This window comes from Canis lupus, chromosome 10 (genome assembly GCF_011100685.1).
Source record: "Canis lupus familiaris isolate Mischka breed German Shepherd chromosome 10, alternate assembly UU_Cfam_GSD_1.0, whole genome shotgun sequence".
Lineage (NCBI taxonomy): Eukaryota > Metazoa > Chordata > Mammalia > Carnivora > Canidae > Canis > Canis lupus.
The window spans coordinates 25,252,551-25,273,291 of record NC_049231.1 but is presented as its reverse complement, the minus strand read 5'-3'; the positions used below and the strand labels follow the sequence as shown (position 1 = coordinate 25,273,291).

The 20,741-nt window shown below is 43.2% G+C and overlaps 1 protein-coding gene and 1 non-coding gene across 5 annotated transcripts in view; one reads left to right on the top strand and one right to left on the bottom strand.

Moving 5' to 3' along the window:
* Nucleotides 1–10,813, top strand: part of XPNPEP3 (X-prolyl aminopeptidase 3) — a 75,611-nt gene extending 64,798 nt beyond the window's left edge. For 3 of the 4 annotated variants that reach the window (XM_038550452.1, XM_038550454.1, XM_038550455.1), the window contains 3 exons: nt 3,287–3,467; nt 5,384–5,504; nt 6,912–10,813. In XM_038550452.1, coding sequence (XP_038406380.1) covers nt 3,287–3,467; nt 5,384–5,504; nt 6,912–7,078 — 469 coding nt within the window. In that variant the 3' untranslated portion in view covers nt 7,079–10,813. The remainder of the gene's footprint in view (nt 1–3,286; nt 3,468–5,383; nt 5,505–6,911) is intronic. The other variant, XM_038550453.1, reaches the window with a different exon arrangement.
* Nucleotides 10,814–15,553: 4,740 nt separating this feature from the next.
* On the bottom strand, nt 15,554–15,661 carry LOC119873818. The gene has a single exon (XR_005366319.1). It is a non-coding gene; the product is annotated as a U6 spliceosomal RNA (small nuclear RNA).
* Between the last annotated feature and the right edge of the window lie 5,080 nt (nt 15,662–20,741).

The window sequence follows — 20,741 nt, the reverse complement described above, 5'->3', positions numbered from 1 at the left end:
ATCTGCCTTCGCTCAGGTCATGATCTCGAGGTCCTGGGATTGAGCCCCGCATTGGTCTCCCTGCTCAGTGAAGAGTCTGCTTCTCCCTCTTCTTCCCCCTGCTTGTTTTCTCTCTCTCTCTCTCTCTCTCTTGCTGTCTCTTCTTACCCCCCTCAAATAAATAAATAAAATGTTTTTTAAAAATTCCATGAAATGGGGGCACATAGTTGGCTCAGTTGGTTAAGCGCCAAGCCTTGCATCAGGCTCCCTGCTCAACAGGGAGCCTGCTTCTCCCTCTCCCTCTACCTGCCCCTCTCCCTGCATGTGCTCTCTTTCTCTGTAAAATAAATAAATAAAATCTTTTTAAAAATTTTTCCAAAAAAAAATTTTCCATGAAATGAATGAAAAAGAAATTATAGAATGCAAATTATTGCCATTTTGCAACACCCATTAATGTATAAGCACTTTGGGCAGCCCGGGTGGCTCAGTGGTTTAGCGCCGCCTTCAGCCCAGGGCATGATCCTGGAGACCCTGGATCGAGCCCCACATTGGTCTCCCTGCATGGAGCCTGCTTCTCCCTCTGCCTGTGTCCCTGCCTCTCTTTCTCTCTCTGTCTCTCATGAATGAATGAATGAATGAATGAATGAATGAATAAATAAATAAATAAATAAATAAATAAATAAATAATCAATCTTTTGAAAATAAACTGTATTAAAAAAGTTATTTTAAAAAATGTATAGGCACTTAAGGATCCATGGCTACTAAGATCACAAAGAGAGACTATCAGATATTATGTGCCTCCTATAATTTTGCCAAGTACTACATATAGCCAACCTTGCCAAAGGGATTGAACCTGAGTCTGATTCATTCTTGGGATCCAACTGCCAAATTGTAAGAAATAAAAAAGGCTGGGGATTTACCCCAAAGATACAGATGCAATGAAACGCCGGGACACCTGCACCCCAATGTTTATAGCAGCAATGTCCACAATAGCCAAACTGTGGAAGGAGCCTTGGTGTCCATCGAAAGATGAATGGAGTGCTCGCTTCGGCAGCACATATACTAAAATTGGAACGAAAGATGAATGGAGGGATCCCTGGGTGGCGCAGCGGTTTGGCGCCTGCCTTTGGCCCAGGGCGCGATCCTGGAGACCCGGGATCGAATCCCACGTCGGGCTCCCGGTGCATGGAGCCTGCTTCTCCCTCTGCCTGTGTCTCTGCCTCATTCTCTCTCTCTCTCTGTGACTATCACAAATAAATAAAAATTAAAAAAAAAAAAAAGAAAGATGAATGGATAAAGAAGATGTGTTTTATGTATACAATGGAATATTACTCAGCCATTAGAAACAACAAATACCCACCATTTGCTTCAATGTGGATGGAACTGGAGGGTATTATGCTGAGTGAAGTAAGTCCATCGGAGAAGGACAAACATTATATGTTCTCATTCATTTGGGGAATATAAATAATAGTGAAAGGGAATAGAAGGGAAGGAAGAAGAAATGGGTAGGAAATAGCAGAAAGGGAGACAGAACATAAAGACTCCTAACTCTGGGAAATGAACTAGGGGTGGTGGAAGGGGAGGAGGGCGGGGGGTGGGGGTGAATGGGTGACGGGCACTGAGGGAAGCACTTGACAGGATGAGCACTGGGTGTTATTCTGTATGTTGGTAAATTGAACACCAATAAAAAATTTATTAAAAAAAAAGAAATAAAAAAGGCAAAGTAATATGTTGAACTGCACCAAGGGGATGTGTATTTGTCAGCTCAGGTTACCATAACAAAATACAACAGACTGGGTGGCTTAAACAACAGAAGTTTATTTCTCACAGTTTTGAAGGCTGGAAAGTCCAAGATCAAGGTACTAGCAAGGTAGGTTTCCTCCAGAGGCCTCTTCTCTTGACCTCTAAGCAGTTGCCATCTTGCTGTGGACTCACGTGACCTCTTCCACACGAAGAGCCAGAGAAAGTAAGCTGTGGTGTCTCTTATAAAGACACTAATTCTAGCAGAATAGGGCTCCACTCTTACGACCTCATGTAACCTTAGTTACTTCTTTTGGAGGCCTTGTCTCCAAATACAGCCACACTAACAGGACTTCAACATATGAATTTTGAGGGGACATTTAGAACAGATCTGTTAAAATTATTTTTTTTAAATATTTTTATATAGTCAGCTTTTTTTGAATTCCAAATATTTTTTTAGGATGGAGTCTTAGAACAGAATTACAAACTCAAATTTTATGAGTATCATTATTGTATTTTTTTAAGTTATATGTGGATTTTTTTTTTTAAGATTTTATTTATTTATTCACGACAGACAGAGAAAGAGAGGCAGAGACACAGGCAGAGGGAAAAGCAGGCTCCATGCAGGGAGCCTGACATGGGACTCAATCCCGAGTCTCCAGGATCAGGCCCTGGGCTGAAGGCAGCGCTAAACTGCTGAGCCACCCGGGCTGACCCGTGAGTATCATTATTAAGGCCTTTCATTTAGTTGGCTATACTAATTTACACTGCCATCAACAGTGTAGAAAATACATATCATATTCCATGCCAGCTTAATTTTTTCTCATTTTTCCCCATGATGGCTAAAGAAATTATTATTCTAAGGACACCTAGAAACTACAAGTTAAAAAAGGAAAGAAAGAAACTACAAGTTACTAGTAGCCAAAGTATCTACTAGTTTATCTTCTGATATCTGCTTTACCTACAGGAAGTGCATCCCTTTGTTTTGTTTTGTTTTTATGGTAAAAAATATATATATATTAAGGATCAAGGATGAGCCTGGTCTGGCCCTCCGATTGCATCCATGGCTGGGTGGTGCATCTGCTAGCCTCACCTCATGTGTATCTGCTGATCGTTTGAAAGAGAGGCTGTTGATGCCCCAGCTCGAAGAGTTATTGTTTGGGATGCCTGGATGGCTCAGCGTTTTGAGTGTCTGCCTTTGACTCAGGGCCTGATTCTGGAGTTCAGGGATCAAGTCCCACATCGGGCTCCCTCCATGGAGCCTGCTTCTTCCTCTGCCTATGTCTCTGCCTCTCTCTTTCTGTGTCTCGAATGAATGAATGAATGAATGAATGAATGAATGAATGAATGAATGAAATCTTTTTTTTCTTTTAAAGAGTTATTGCTCTTCCTGTTGAGCATTGAGGGCACTATTAAGGTCTTGTCTGTACTGATACATTGGTACTGATTAAGTATCAACAATGCCCCCTTATTAGCACCTTGGAGTTTTTCTAATCAAACTTAGAAGCAAACTTCCTGCAATATGAGATTATTCCAAATGTGAGTGATTTGGCTTTTCTCTCCCCAGGTTCACAGCACCTCAGGCAGAACTCTATGAAGCTGTTCTAGAGATACAGAGAGATTGTCTGACCCTCTGCTCCCCTGGGACAAGCTTGGAGAACATTTACAGCTTGATGCTGACACTGATAGCACAGAAGCTTAAGGAGTTGGGAATCGTGAAGAACATTAAGGGAAATAATGCCTTCAAGGTACTACCCCTCTTGTGACCCTGGCTCTCAAATATACCTGATGTGCTGCTGAGTTTTTTGTTTTTTGTTTTTTGTTTTTTATTTATTTATGATAGTCACAGAGAGAGAGAGAGAGAGAGAGAGAGGCAGAGACATAGGCAGAGGGAGAAGCAGGCTCCATGCACCGGGAGCCCGACGTGGGATTTGATCCCGGGTCTCCAGGATCGCGCCCTGGGCCAAAGGCAGGCGCTAAACTGCTGCGCCACCAAGGGATCCCTGCTGCTGAGTTTTTACCCTATTAGAGGCTGCCTTCTGTCGGTGAAGTGTCTGCCTTCTGCTCAGGTCATGATCCCAGAGTCCTGGGATCGGGTCCCACATTGGGCTCCCTGCTCCAAGGAGTTGGCTTCTCCCTCTACCCCGCCCCCCTGCTTGTGATCTCTTTCTTTCTCATGCTCTCTCTCTCTCTCAAATAAAATCTATTTTCAAAAAAGAAAGAAAGAAAACTAATTAGATTTAGAAATAGTCTTTGTGATTCCTCATCTATAAGAGGGATTTGGAGTTAACACGTATTAAAACAAAAGGTGTCAGTACTTACTTCTCCCAGAAGATGGCAGCACATTCTAGTCATTGCATCCTGTGTAAGTAGCTCAATTGGTAGTAGAAAACATAAAATGAAGTCTGGTACAGACAGGGTGAAAAAGGACACAAAAAGGAAAAGAGGTTAACTCTCAATCCCTTTGTGGCGATTTTGAAAAGGTAGAAGTTCACGGGGGAGGGTGTTTGTTGCTTCAGTGACATCGGTGAGAATAACAGTATCCCCAAGGGCCACGTCTTTAGTGAATTTCATCTGCATCTAGAATGTAATAATATTTAGTAAAAATGTAAAACCTTAGCTTTAAATTAAGATGCCAGGTGGCCATGCCAAATAGACCATTAAGCCATCTCATCTCCAAGTTTAGGCTGCCAGAGTTTCTTTTATTGGTAGGAAAGACACTATAAATTCCTCCTGCTGGAGCCAACAAATCTAATTAACAGATAGGAATATCCAAGCCGGTAAATGCCTAATAATTACTGTGTTAATTTGATGTTCTGTGCCTACTCCACAAGTTGCTGTGAGATACTCAGGGTCTCCAGAGCCAGCTTTCTGAGAAAGACTTGTGAACACTGAAAAGAGAACTATTCTAACATAATCATCCTCCCCCCCCACCCCCGAGAAAAGAGGTTTTCATTTGCCATAGTCATTACTGGGGTTACCCAAGTCAACATGGATGTCGTGTATTAAGTAGTGGAAAAGGAGGATCCCTGGGTGGCGCAGCGGTTTGGCGCCTGCCTTTGGCCCAGGGCGCGATCCTGGAGACCCGGGATCGAATCCCACGTCAGGCTCCCGGTGCATGGAGCCTGCTTCTCCCTCTGCCTGTGTCTCTGCCTCTCTCTCTCTCTCTCTCTCTCTCTGTGACTATCCTAAATAAATAAATAAAATATTAAAAAAAAAAAAAGAAAGTAGTGGAAAAGGAGATCTGGATTAGTTCAAAGGCCATCAGTAGAATTGCATTCAGAAGGTAGCAGTGGATCAAGTCTCTGGAGCATTAGCCCGCGGGTGGTTTCTTTTTTTTTTTTTTTTTTAATTTTTTTTTTTATTTATTTATGATAGTCACACAGAGAGAGAGAGAGAGGCAGAGACATAGGCAGAGGGAGAAGCAGGCTCCATGCACCGGGAGCCCGATGTGGGATTCGATCCCGGGTCTCCAGGATCGCACCCTGGGCCAAAGGCAGGCACTAAACCGCTGCACCACCCAGGGATCCCCCGCGGGTAGTTTCAATGGAAGCAACAGAACTATGGGGAGGTTGACACATATCTCACTGCCTTATACATACCCTGCTTTCCCCTTACGGGGTCATTGCTGCTCTAATAACACTGTGGTGATTATCTTTTCCAGGCTGCTCGGAAATACTGCCCTCATCATGTTGGCCACTACCTCGGGATGGATGTCCATGACACTCCAGACATGCCCCGTTCCCTCCCTCTACAGCCTGGTATGGTAATCACAGTGGAGCCAGGTAAGGGTGGGTGCTAGCAGGCTCTGATCCCTTGAGACACATAATAGTATCAGAGAGAAAGGTAAATGTTGTTCATTTTTACCTGAATTGACATAATTAAATTAGAAGAGACAGGAAAATAGATCTCTTTAGTGTAGATGGGAACTTTGAGATTTTTTTTCTTGAGCTTTCTTATTTAACATCACACAGTTTGCTTAATTTGACTTCTCCAATAAACAACAGATGGAGAATACTTTCTTTAAGTAGATATTAAGAAATAAATCTTTTTTTAAACCCTGCCTTTGCCAGGGCCAGTTTATACTAGTCAGTGCAGTGATGGGCTGCTCATGCCTCCTCCAGGTGTTTCCCTACAGAAAGCCGGTCAGGCTCAGCACGTTTGCAGTTGCATCCCCTCTGCAGACTACACTAAACTGCCCACATTACTCTCCTTAGGACCTAAGTCCTTTTTACTGAGCTTCAGAGGAAGCTGGCCATCTAATGGGTCCCCAGCTTGATGATCCTGGCCAGTGGGCAGAATTCAGCAGAGAAGTGATGGTCACAGTGTAGTGTAAGGATTGATGTTACAGGAGTGATTTTAAAAACTCTGTTTTTGTCAAGAAAATGGATTTCAGCTGTAGATTTCAAGTATTTACACCTCTAAAGTATATAAATTATAGCTGGGACCTGACTTTATACTACCCAAGTCCTACATTGTGGCCTTATATACTTATTCATTCTAATCTCGTTGGTACACGGGTGCTTCCCTAAGGTTTAATTACATATTCCTTCACTGATCTTTTTCTTTTTATCACAAGGCAGCATCTGTGTGAGTATAGTGGAGGAAGTTTCCAGTTTTTGTTTTGTTTTTTTTCCAGTTTCTTAAATATGGAAAGACCTGTTCTTATCTGACTTCATGATTAGAAAGTGGGCTCTTAGAATCTTCCAAATGTTTGTTAAAGTCTTCCTGTTTCTCTCTTACACTATATCCTGTACATCAGGTTTATTTGAGTATTTCTACAACTTGTTGTTATTCAGGCAAAGTAGGTTTTTTCAACATATTTTTAAGTGTTTTGTGTCCCTATTTTAGCAAAGTTCCCTTTTCCCAAGGGATGATTAGGCAGAGAAAGAATACATTTATATAATCTGCTGGTTCCCAGTATATGTTGACATACTCATAAGTAACCTTAGTAGTTGGTATACAAAACAACTATAGTAATAGTTCTAGCAATGACACCCAACATGTATTGATCATTATGTGCCCCCATACTTCTATATATACTATCTCATTTAGTATCCACAATTCTAGGCAGATACTCTTATGATCCCAGTTTTACAAGACCAGTTGTAGCACAGAAGGTTAACTTGCTTGTCCCAGATCATCCAGGTACTGCCTATTAAGAACAGAATGTTCTGTTTTCTACTTTTCAGGGATCTATATCCCAGAAGATGACAGAGATGCCCCAGAGAAGTTTCGTGGTCTTGGTGTACGAATTGAAGATGATGTAGTGGTGACTCAAGATTCACCTCTCATCCTTTCTGCAGATTGCCCCAAAGAGATGAATGACATCGAACAGATATGCAACAGGGCCTCTTGACCCTCGCTTCAGCTCACGTGCATCTCAGGTTTAGAGGGGGTGTAGATCCGCATCTGTGCACATGTGCTGGCTGAGCGTCTCTGTGTGTATGTTTCTACACATGTTCCGTTTAGGAATTATGGCAATTGTATGAATGTAAAAAAATGTATATGTGACCTTTCTTTGTTTTAAGTAGCTAGAAATCTGGAAAATTGAATTTTTGAATGATATGTTACTACAACTTTAGTAACATTAACTCTGTACAATTAATGACCAAGGCAGGTTTAATTTTTAAATGTACAGAACTATCATGGTTATGTATGTCCATGCATTCCAGTTAACACAAATATACAGAAAATTTTCTCCTTTTCTCTAACTCTTTCCCTTTCTATGCTTTTGCTGAGATCTACCTAATATCGTAAGCTGTTTATGATGCTTATATTTTGAGCTAACCACCACTGTCTGCCTATACTAAAAGCCACCTGTCAGTGATTGTGGGTGGCCAGTACACATCTTCCATAACTCCTGTCCATCTCTTCCAGATACTACATATCTACTGGAGCCATATGAGCCCTTGTCACTGGTGTCCTGCAATCCCACCATTCAGCTCCAATCCAGATTCTGCGAACCCTATTAAAACAGTTTTGAGTTTTCCTTGCTGTTTCATTGCCAATGGCCTGGAAAGTGTTTAGATTCTTGATGAGGGAAAAAATGGAAGAGAAAGAAAAACATACATATGTCTGCTACAGAACTGTACCTCTGTCCATCCATTCTCAATCTGAAGAAAATTCCTTTCCCAGGCATCCACGGTATCTTTATAGATTCATAGGATACTGATCCTCATAACACACTCTTGAACCTGCTGCCCTGGCAAAGGGTAGATCCTCCCCTTACCCTGTTGAAGCCAGAGGAATGACACCAGTTTTCAGAGAGCTGCTCCTGTTGCATTCTGCAGTGTCATCTAGTGCAAAATATGGAACTCACCCAGTACCCATAAACATCCTATGATCCTTTTATTTCTCTGATATTAGCACTGGAAGGGCAGTAGGAAAGAGTCCTATTTCCCTCAACACAGCATTGGCTGCATTCATACAAGAACTCAGTTTGCAGAGTGAACAGGACTAGATTATTGCAAATGGTTTATTCAGAAGCTTCTGTCATAGAACTAATATGTTCACCTCCATTAAACCTGGATATAGGCCAAAGATGTATAAAACATGTTGATAGAGCATAAATTTGAGATATTTTAAGAAAGAAACAGGGTAGATTAACACTCTCTTGCAGTGCTAGAGGTTTGCCTATCTTATGAGGGAAACCTAAGGTACAGAGCCAAAAGCAGACAAGCAGCAACTTCATCAGGAGACAAAGATAATGCTATAAATCAGAGTGATATAGATGCTGTCCTGCCAGTGCTCAGCCTTGAATGCTCTGGCTTTGCTAAACAGCTGTGGGAATGGATGGCCACACAGCTGGACAGCCACAATCCCTGGGCCTGTCCTCCCCACGTCCCTCCAACTTCTCGGTCCTATGTTCCTTTCTAAAAGGGTACTGAAGACAGATCCACAACTCTAGCTTCTCACCGTCTGGGCTTCTATGGCCCCAACAACCCTTTCCTTGAATTGAGTTTCCTTAGTTCATTTACAATCCTGGAATAAGGAATTTCCTTTTCTTCCTATAAATTATTTTCAGTGGTCTTCAACTTTCTAGCTAAAAGCCTAGGTGGCTTTTATGTATAGCAGCACATCTGGACATGAAACAGACTTCTGGTTAGATTCTAATCAAGTTCTGCAGGTGTTGTGAGCCCTGCTTAGAATGGCTATGCAGAATTCTTCTGGTGATTTTTAATCCCTGACCCAAGCACGTTGTCCTTTGAGTCAGTAGCTAAGCATTGAATCAGAGTATCAGAACCATTGAGAGATGGCATAGTGTTTGAGGGCTGTCTGACATATTCAGGATTTGTTGAGCACATGTGGTGCACAGTGCAGGAATCTCATTCATTTTTAGCCATACTACAGACAAGCCCCGCATTTCCTCCAAGTCTAAGCATAATAAATACTTCATATATACACCAGGCTCTCCTAATGAAAACCTGGATTTTCAGAAGTCCTTCAAATGTTACACTGGAGTTTTTCTTCCTCAGTTAAAGAGAGATGGTTGGGTCATTAATAATGCCATCTAAGTGAAGGAAGCATGTCTCGATAGCCTCTGTCGCTTACTTTTGTGCGTTTGCCTCAAGAATTGCTGTTTTTCCGTAGATCAGGAAACAGACCGTGTTTTCTATTTGAAATGCAGTAGTAGCAATTGCTGGAATAGAAACCTTTCCCTCCCCACAGCCATGGTATCCACACTAGGAAGGTACTTCTGGTGGCTGAAAGTTCTCTCTGGGTCTTCTTTCAAAACACCATTATTTTTTCACCAATCTTGTAAGGTCAGAAAGGGAAAGTTCCTACCATAGACATGATGTCTTAATTTGAGATGAAGATCCATAAAATAAGAAAATCCCAGATGAAGACATTGTTACTCATTAAGATAGAAAAATTGGGCTGTGTTACATTTTTCAAAGCCAGCCCTCATATGTGACACAGAAGTGCTGCCTCTTCTCCTGTGTCTGTGTCAGAGCTCACAAGTACTGCACAGGGACTACCCCACTAAGCCAGCTGTTGACCTCAGGCTCCTTTGTAACCTGTGTCTCCAATAACTGCTACCAGTAGAACAAAACTGGGATTTGAGTTTGACCCTGTCTGCCATCCCTCAGCTGGTATATGAGCAATGAGAATAAAGCTCATTTATGTGTGTGTATTAGAAACAAAGTAAGGGCCCAGGATAGTGGCAGCATAAAGGAAATAAAAAAATAAAGGTTAATTTTTTTTAAATTTTAGTTTCCTGAGGTGGGATCTGTAGCCTAAAACATAAGCTGGTCAGGTTTAAGTTTTCATCCTGGGAAAATATACTTGAAGCTGAGGTTTAATGTTCCTAATATAACGAGAAGGTGAATACATCGTTAAATGCTAACGTTTAATCAGAGCAGAAATCCATTGTCACAAAGCACATGGGTCCTCCTGGCTGCTCTTCATTGTACCACTGCCTGTGTGTCCCTGAGGAACTTGGTGCGAGCATCAGTACTGCTCAGATCAGGGGTCCCGGCTGGAAGCAAGGTTTCATGAGGATATGAGAGAACTGCAGTGTTTGTTAGCATTTCTTAATGCTTTGTATGACCTTTGTGCAATTATAGAAAGTTCAGTTTGGACAAAACGCTGTTACTTTTTTAAGGCTCTATCCCCTGAAAATAGGTATGTCATTCCCCAACAGGGGAAAAGCATTTATTACTGTCATTTTAAAAATAAGCAATAAAACAATATAAAAGTGTATGGGGGTGTGTTATTTTCAAATCTAGACTTTACAGCTTTAAATGTGAGAATATTTAGTTTTACAAAATATTTTTTACAGAGGTGGGCCTGGCTGGCTCAGCCAGAGAGCATGCAACTCTTAATCTCGAGGTTGTGAATTCTAACCCCATGTGGGGGGTAGAGATTAATAAACAAATTTTTAAAAATATTTTTTTTTAGGGACGCCTAGGTGGCTCAGCGGTTGAGCGTCTGCCTTCGGCCCAGGGCGTGGTTCTAGAGTCCCGGGATGGAGTTCTGCCTCGGGCTCCCTAGAAACAGGAGGAGCCCGCTTCTCCTCCCTCTGCTTATGTCTCTGCCTTTCTCTGTGTCTCTCATGAATAAATAAATAAATAGAATCTTTTAAAAAGTGTATATATATTTTTTATATATATATATATTATATTATATAGAGTATTAACTGCTGTCACAAAATCCTGTTTCAAACTTAAGATGATCCTGTCAGTCATGGCTGGGGGCGAGGGGAATGAATTCAATCTGGCCCATTAGAAGATTGGTTTAATGGTCTAATGTATAACATGGTAACTATAGTTGATAATACTCTGTTGTATAATAGAAATTTGCTAGAAGAGTAGAATTTAAATGTTCTTATAAAAAGGGAAAATATTTGAGTTGATAGATGTGTTATATAAGTAGATGGTGGGACACCGTTTCACAATGTGTATGTGTATCAAATCCTCATGATGTACGCTTTAAATATACAGTTTTTCAATTACTTTAGTCAAGAGAGCAAAAGGGAAAAGGTTGACTCCATAAAACTAACCCACAGGTCTCCAGACAGCCCCATACCACTCAAGATCATAAACTTTGGCCATGAGCATTTTATTAAGGATAAATTTTGTAGGGAAGTAGGATCAATTTGCAAAATTGTAAATTTGTTAACTTTCTCAGTTAACCATATAAACAGCCATAAGTGTGGTCATTTTTTGCCTAATAGGAATCCTCATTAAAATCTGAGGCTTTCTGGGGGCACCTGACTAGTCGCTTGGTAGAGCATGTGACTCTTGATCTCAAGGTTGTAAGTTTGAGCCCCATGTTGGGTGTTGAGATCACTTAAAAATAAAATCTTTTAAAAATTGAGGGAGGGAGCACAAATGAGGGGAGGGGCAGAGGGAGAAGAAGAAGCAGACTTCTTGCCAAGCAGGGAGCCCTAAGTAGGGCTCCATTCCAAGACCCTGAGATCATGACCTGAGCTGAAGGCAGACATTTAAACTGAGCCATAGGGATCCCTGAGTGGTGCAGCGGTTTGGCGCCTGCCTTTGGCCCAGGGCGCGATCCTGGAGACCAGGGATCAAATCCCACGTTGGGCTCCCAGTGCATGGAGCCTGCTTCTCCCTCTGCCTGTGTCTCTGCCTCTCTGTGTGTGTGTGTGTGTGTGACTATCATAAATAAATAAAAATTTTAAAAAACTGAGCCATAGAGGCTCCCCTAAAACTAAAATCTTTAACATCTGAGGCTTTCTCTAAGGTGTGCCTTCCAAAATTTTTCACATCCTGGCACAAATAAAAAGATAGGGTTTTTTGTATGGCACAACGGAATAAACTTGAGAGGACTAAGGAATGTATACATATGACCTAGAGAAAAAAATTCATTCCATATCCTTTATATAATTAGATGAAAATAACATGTACAAAGTTTTATAGAAGGTTTTAAATTTGTATAACACTTGTAAGAAATTATTTTCAGAATGTCAATAGACTTAGCCTACTTGTGGGAACATGACTTTTTTTGTATAACAGGCTGAAACCCTATACACAATTCGTGATGCATCATTCTTCATAATCACCATCTACAAGAAATTTGTACAAATAGCTGACAAAAATTTGAAGCCATTTTTATGATCGTTTAAAAATTTATGATTGAAAAAAATTAAAAAATAAAAATTTATGATTGAACTGATGAATGGATAAACAAGATGTGATATGTCCATACAGTGAAATATTCAGCCATAAAAAAATGAATTACCAATACCTGCTACAACACAGATGAGTCTTGAAAATGTACTAAGTGAAAGAAGCCAGACTCAAAAGACATAATATATGACTCCCTTTATATAAAATGTCCAGAATAGGCAAATCCATGGAGATTAGAAAGTAGAATAGTAGTTGCAAGATCTGAGGATAGAGGGAAGTGGAGAGTGATGGCTAACAGGGTTTCCTTTTTAGGTGATGAAAATATTCTGGATAGAAGGTGGTGGCAGCTGCACAACTGTGAACATACTTAAAAACCTCTGAAAAGCATCTTGCGGTATTTGGTATTTGGATTAAATCTCAATAATTTATGATTGAAATTAAATTTAAAGAATCTAACTCCTTGGGCAGTTGGGTGGCTTAGTTGGTTAAGGGTCTGCCTTAAGCTCGGGTGGTGATCCCAGGGTCCTGGGATCAAGCACCACATGGCATTGGGCTGCTCAGTGGGGAGCCTTCTTCTCCCTCTCCCTCTGCCCCTCCCCCAGGTTGTGCTCATACTCTTGTCAAATAAATCTAAAAAATTTTAATCTATCTACTTTCATTGACAAATGTGAAATTTTTTATAATGTGGATTTCTAATCAAATTGGAATCACATAAAATATTTGAAGATGATAGAGCTATAATTCACAGAATGTGAACATGCGTTGAAATCACATAAAATACTTGAAGATGATAGAGCTATAATTCACAGAATGTGAACATGCGTTTTTAGAACACTGCTCCCAGCATTGACCACAAAGGTCAAAAGTATTCCATGTATGTGAAGCAGAAAGCCCGGCTGTCTGGAGTTACACCTGCAAGGAGCCCTGGCCATCTTCAGCTCCTGTGACGCCCATGGCTAGCAGCACCTCAGGTCCCTGAAACACCAGATGCTACATCAACACCATGGCTCCCTTGTCTTTGATGAGCAACGGCACGCTCAGCAGCTGCTGCCCTGAGTGGATGACCAGGTGGTAGCACCTCTCCTTGGCCACATTTCGGGGAATCCAGGACTTCTGGTGATACAGTGACGGGTAAGGGAGCTCTAGCTGCTCCAAGTTCCACCCATCTGGCAGCCATCCCAAGGACAGTGGGGATCAGTATTTCCCAGCACACTGATTTCAAGGCACATTGCTCAGGTTATTTAATTGTAAAATATAGAATGATACTGAGTGGAGCTTACTTGCACATAAGAATTTGTGGTACTGTGTAAATATTGGTTCAGATTTCCACCAATTTGTAAAGCCTAGTGGTTCTGGATACTTGCTGCAAAATGCTGCCTATCTTTTCCTAAAAAAGTTGAGACTGAGAAGCCTGCAATGATTATCAAAAATGTTTTTTTACAATAGTCATCTTGAAAATGTTATTTAATATTTCACTGCTCGGTATTTGGCTATGCTGTCTACGTGTTACACAGATTAAAGTCTCTATAGAAAAAAAAAAAAGTCTCTAATAGGGGCACCTGGCTGGCTCAGTCAGTAGAGCATGCTACTCTTGATCTCAAAATCGTGACTTTGAGTCTCATTCTGGATGTACAGTTTACTTAAATAAAAATTAAAAATAGGGATCCCTGGGTGGCGCAGCGGTTTAGCGCCTGCCTTTGGCCCAGGGCGCGATCCTGGAGACCCGGGATCGAATCCCACGTCGGGCTCCCGGTGCATGGAGCCTGCTTCTCCCTCTGCCTGTGTCTCTGCCTCTCTCTCTATCATAAATAAATAAAAATTTTTTAAAAAATTAAAAATAAATCTCTAATAAACTATAGCCAACCCCTGCAGTAATTATAATCTGGGCAGTGGACTATATATGTGAATGATTCTATTTTGCAATAGGGATTGCTATGCAGGAGAATTGTACTTGACATCACATAAATACAACAGGCATAGAGTCTACCTGCAGAAGCCTGAAAGAGTATGCTCTTGTCAAAAATACAAGAATATGGTGGTTCCTCAAAAAATTAAACAGTTAACCTTTTGATCTAGCAATTACACTTCTGAGTATGTACTCAAAAGAACTGAAAGCAGGAATTTAAACATTTGTATATCCACGTTTAGCAGCGTTATTCACAATAGGCAAATGATGGAAATAACCCAAATATCCATCAATGGATGAGTGGATAAACAAAATGTGATATATACCTATAATGGAACACTACTCAACTTTTTAAAAGTGTAATTGAGGGATCCCTGGGTGGCTCAGTGGTTTAGCGCCTGCCTTTGGCCCAGGGCATGATCCTGAAGACCCGGGATCCAGTCCGGCATCGGGCTCCTGGCATGGAGCCTGCTTCTCCCTCTGCCTGTGTCTCTGCCTCTCTCTCTTTCTCTCTCTCTCTCTCTCTCTCTGTGTGTGTGCCTCTCATGAATAAATAAATAAAATCTTTAAAAATAAATAAATAAAAATGTAATTGATACATGCTACAACATGGATGAACCTTTAAAACATTTGTGCTAAGTGAAATAAGCCAGATTTAAAAAGGACCAATACTGGGGCACCTGGCTTGCTCAGTCTGTGGAGCATTTGACTCTTGATCTCAGGATTGTAAGTTCAGGCCCCATGTTCAGTGGAGAGACTACTTTTATTTTATTTTTTTTTAATTTTTATTTATTTATGATAGTCACAGAGAGAGAGAGAGAGAGAGAGGCAGAGACACAGGCAGAGGAAGAAGCAGGCTCCATGCACCGGGAGCCCGACGTGGGATTCGATCCCGGGTCTCCAGGATCGCGCCCTGGGCCAAAGACAGGCGCTAAACCGCTGCGCCACCCAGGGATCCCGAGAGACTACTTTTAAAAAAATCTTTTAAAAAAAGGGACAATATCAATTCCACTTATATGCAATACCTAGAATAGTCAAATTCACAGAGTCAGAAAGTAGAATGATGGTTGCCAGGGTCTTGGGGGAGAGAGGAATGCAAAGTTATTATCTAATGGGGAGAGAGTCTGGTAAGGGAAGATGACAAAGTTCTGGAGATAGATGGTGGTGATGGTTGTACAACAATGCAAATACACTTAAAGTCACTGAACTTTACACTTAAAGATGTTTAAAATGGTAAATCGTACATTTTATCACAATTTTTTTTTAACTAGAAAAAGAACTCTATTAGCATATGGGCAAGGGGAAGAGGCAACCTAAAGGGAGACTGAGAATTTAAGCATTTAAATGCTTCATGAATTTGTGTGTCATCCTTGCACAGGGGCTGTGCCAATCTTCTCTGTATCATTCCAATTTTAGTGTACTGTGCTGCTGAAATGAGGACTAGTATTTAAGTAATTAAAATAAGAACTATTAAAATGCTAAATCAGTATCACCCAGTAACTGGAGCTTGTAATCTCTTGGTCTGAGTGATAATCAAACTAGTCTGAAGGGTCATGTGTATCCTGAGATACCTATTTTTAAAAAGTTATACCCAGGTGAGAGTTAGCAGGAAATGGTGTCAAAAGAAAGTGGTTGAAAGGGCAGGGCTGTTTTGAGCGGAGAAGAGAAAGGTAAGGGGAACATGATGGCTAGCTCCGAACATCCGAAAAGCCGTCATGTAGAACATTTCATTTGATGTTGCTCCATTCCGCAGAACCGGCGCTGGTGGGCGGCACCTTCTCAGATCAGAACCGTAGACGGAAAAGGGCTGGCAGCGGCTGGGTCCGGGCCCCTGCGGACGGAGCGACCCGCCGGACCACGCGGCGGCGCCGACCGGCAGGGGGCCAGAGGGGCGTCCCCGCCGCGGCATCGGCCACCTCCCAGGGCGGGCGGGCCGGGTCCCCGCCCCACGCCCGCCCCGCCCCAGCCCTCCACCCTGCTCACCCCGCCCGGGCCCTTTCCCCGGGAAATCGGCTGGCCCCGCCCCCTCGGTTCTCGGGGAACGCATCCGGTCCCCCAGCGCTCCCCGCCGCCCCGCCGCCGCTCCCCGGCCCGCCCCAGCCCTGCGGCCGCCCCTGCCCCCGCGCCCCCTCCGCGGCCACAGCCGCCAGGGTCTCCCGCGGGCTCACCGCGGGGCCGCCGGGCACTGCTCGGAAGGCGCCCGGGTGACCACGACGGCAGCACGCTCGGCCTCTGCGTCCGAGGGACGGGTGTCCCCAGAACCCGGTCGGGGAAACGCAAGGTGCTCCCAAGGCTCCAGACAAACGGCAGGACCGGGCTCGGCTGTCACCCGAGCTCACCGGGCGGGAGGCCGGACGCGAGGCATCCCAGCCCCCCGGAGCTCGGGGCCCCTGCGCTCACCCGGGGCCCGCCCGCCCCCTGCCCGCGGAGCCCACAGCCCCGGCGCGGCTGCTGCGGGGGGCCCGGGACGCCCCGGAATGCGGAGGGGCGGGGAGGAAATACCCGGCCTCCCTCCAGGCCACCCGCCCTCCTCCCCCCTCCCCCCTCCCTCCGCTCCTCCTCCCGGCCCCCTCTTCCTCCCCTCCCCCTCTTCCCTCCACTCTTCTCCCCTCCCTCCTCCCTCCTCCCTCCACTCCCCCTCTCTTCCTCTGCCTTCTCTATCCCCCTTCCCTTCTCTCCTCCCCTCCACCCTCCTTCCCACCCCTCCTCTCCCCCTCTCCTCCACTCTCTTCCCCTCCCCTCTCCCTTCCCCTCCCTTGACCTCCCCTTCCCTCTTTTCCTCTCTCCTCTCTCCCCCTCCTCTTCCCCTTCCCCTCCCCTCTCCTCCCCCTCCCCCACCTCTCCTTCCCTTCCTCCTCCCATCTGCCCCTCACCTCCCACCAGTGCCTCCCACTGGCTGACCAGAAGCTGACACTGACCTCCAGGTGAGCCTTGCCCCCAACCCATGACCTGAAACAGGCCTGAAAGGGCAAGGAACATATCTGAAGGCCTATGGACTTTGTCATTTTACGAATACACAATAAAGTTACACAATGTATAAACCCTCTTCCAACAAAATCCGAATCTCTTTTTTAAGGAGGGGGTGCAGAGAGACCAGAGTATAAATCTGAAAATCTGATACAGAAGAAGATAAAGTTTCATACCATTCAAACTGAAATCTAACTTGTAAAAATTGACAGCTTTTCTGCCATTTTATTGTTTTATGTCAAGTTGCTAATTGATGCAACACATCTTGTAAAGGCTAACTTGCAAAAGGTCATACTGAAAACAGAGTAAGTTTTCTTTTTTTCTTCTGGGAATATTCATAACAGCTTTATTTGTAATAGCCCAAAGCTGGAAACAATCAGAATGTCCATGGACAGACAGGTGAGTGTACTAACATGTAAGCATACAGCCATACAACGAAATGCAATTCAGTGGCAAAAGTGGATGAGTTGTTGATGAACACTACAGGGGAGGTAAGTCTCAGGAGGATTATGCTGCCTGAAAGAAGTCAGACCAAAGGAAGAGTATATACATACTGTATGGTTCCATCTATATAAATCCCTAAAAATGCAAGTTAATCTAAAATGACCAAAGCAGCTTGAGTGGTCACCTGGAACCAAGTAGAAGGTGAAGAGCCATGAGAGGGAGAGAATCACAAAGGGCATGAAGAAATTATTGAGGGTAATGCACATGTTCATTATCTATTTTTTCCCCTCACAACATTGTCTTTCCTAGATAAGATTAAGCTTAGTAGCAAATTTTAATAGAGTAGAAAGCCTTCCTTATGTATCAGCTATACTTAAAGTTTATCTTTTTTTTTTTTTAAGATTTTATTTATTCATGACAGACACAGAGAGAGAGGCAGAGACACAGGCAGAAGGAGAAGCCGACTCCATGCGGGGAACCCAATGTGGTGCTAAACCGCTGAGCCACCCAGGGATCCCCAAAATTTATCTTTCTGAAGAGAGAAGGTCCAAGACTAATGTGTCCTGAAATGAGAAATTTAAGAAATTGTGGGACGCCTGGGTGGCTCAGCAGTTAAGCATCTGCCTTTGGCTCTGGGTGTGATCCTGGGGTCCTGGGATCGAGTCCCGCATCAGGCTCCCCGCAGGGAGCCTGCTTCTCCCTCTGCCTATGTCTCTGCCTCTCTCTCTCTCTCTGTCTCTCATGAATAAATAAATAAAATCTTTTAAAAACAAGAAATTGGAAAAACTGCTAGTTTATTCAAGTTGTTTCACCTGGTGGTTACAGCTTGTAAAGTTATTTATTGGTTTGAGAGTGATTGGTGGTGATAAGAGTTTTCCAAAATAATAAGTCACAAGCTATTTGGCCTTTAAAAGAATAGCATACTCCTAAAAATACCAGTTTTTATCTCTTAAGAATCGGTCAAATATAAAAACATGTTTTACATTATATGTTTGCCTATCTAGTTTATTTCTCATAAGTTTTTTTTTAAGATTTATTTATTTATTTTAGTGAGAGAACATGAGCAGGAGGGGCAGAGGAGGAGAGGGGAGAGAATCTCAAACAGACTCCCTGCTGAGCATAGAGCCCAACATGGGGCTCAGGCCCTTGATCCTAAGATCAGGACGGGACCTGAAACCAAAAGTCAGACACTTAACCAACTATACCACCCAGGTGTCCCTCTCATAATAGTTTTTGAAAACTATCGCCATACCAGGCTTTATCTCACAAAGGTATATGTGGTGAAGCATAGCTCTCAAACATCCATAACCAAGACATCTGTCACTAATACCTATTCATATACCTTCTCTCTGTCACCCGATCTGATCACCACCCTCAAGAAAATTGTCATTTCCACAACCACCAATTCCCAAACTGTTAGGTCTGTCGAACTTCAGTGCTCTTCCTACTCCATCCATTGCTTCCTACCCCACCACACACACACACACACACATACACACACACACACACACTTTGTTAAAAATTGGTACATGAAAAAAAAATTGGTACATGCATTAAGCAACCTTAAAGACTTTAAAGTCTGTCGTTCTAATATCAAGTAGCTCTTTAAAACTTTAGTAAGCATGAGCTCACGTGGAGGGCTTGTTATTTACTGCAGAGTTTCATTCCTACACTCAGAACTTTTAATTTCATAGTTCTGGATGAGGAATCAGCATTTTTATCTTTCACCCTTGGCATTATAATTATGTGTTGTGCTCTGAACCTCCTTGGGTTCATTTTGTTTGGAACTCTCTATGCATCCTGTACTTGAATGTCTGTTTCCTTCCCCAGGTTATTTCTTCAAATAAGTTTTCTGCCCCCTTCTCTCTCCCTTCTCCTTCTGGGACCCCTATAATGTGAGTATTTGTTTGCCTGAAGACACCACCTTGTTCACCAAGACAACCTTTAACCTATTCTCATTTTTTTCATTCCTTTTTCTTTTTGCCCTTCCACTTGGGTGCTTTCCATCACCCTGTCTTCCGAATTGCTGATCTGTTCTTCTGCATCTTCTGATCTACTGTTAATTCCCTCTAGTGTGTTTCTCATTCCAGTTATTGTATTCTTCAATGGATTCATTCTTTTTTATATTTTCTCTCTCTTTGTTGAAGTTCTCACTAACCTCTTCTACTCTCCTCTCCAGTCTCATGAGCATCTTTATGACCTTTGCTTTGAACTCTTTATCAGGTAGATTATATCCATTTCATTGAGTTCTTTGTCTGAGGTTTTGTCTTATTCTTTGGTTTGGAGCGTATTCCGCTATCCCTTCATCTTCCTTGACTTTCTGTATTTGTTTTTATGAATTAGGAGGAACACCTACTTCTCCTAAACTTAATGGAATGATCTTGTGTATGGTCATCCTCTGTGTAGACTTTAAATTCCTGGTGACTTTGGCTGATTGACTGGCTAGAACTGTGGCTGGTGTGGGCTGGGGGTCCCAGGGCACTCTGTGCTGAGGCTGCCCTGGTGGGATCATCAGAGCTGAAATAGGTATGTGCCCAGGTAGTCCCAGTGCTCTTGGCATAAAGGGTACCCTTAAAGAACAGCTTCAGCTGAAGTAGGTACAAACTAGAGTGTCCCAGAACGCTCCAAGTAAGAGCACCCTAGCAGGGAGGCTGGGGTGGAGACAGGCAAGGTCCAGAGTATCCCGGGGCCCTCTGCTCCAGCAGGGCTCAGGCAAGTCATCTGGAGCTGAAGTGGCACAGGCTTGGAGTGTTCAAGGGTGCTGTGCACCTTCATCACCTTGGCAAAATGACTGGAGCTATGGTGAGCACTGACCAGGAGTGTCCCAGTGTGCACTGCACTGGGGCCACCTTGGTTGGATGTCTAGGGCTGATGTGGGTTAGAAGCCCAGGGCTCCCTGAGGCAGTAGGCTAGCTAGAGAGCCAGGACCCTGCTCCCATTCACACTATCAAGGTGGAGGGAGATGTAAACCATAGCATTTGCCAGCCCCTCTGACCCAGAGAGAGTTCCAGCAGCTCCCCCACCAGTTGGTAGGGTTCTTGGGCTGGATCTTTTATATTCTGGTTGCTATTTAAGTAGGCTCCATATCCAATCTGGGCTTGAACTCACAA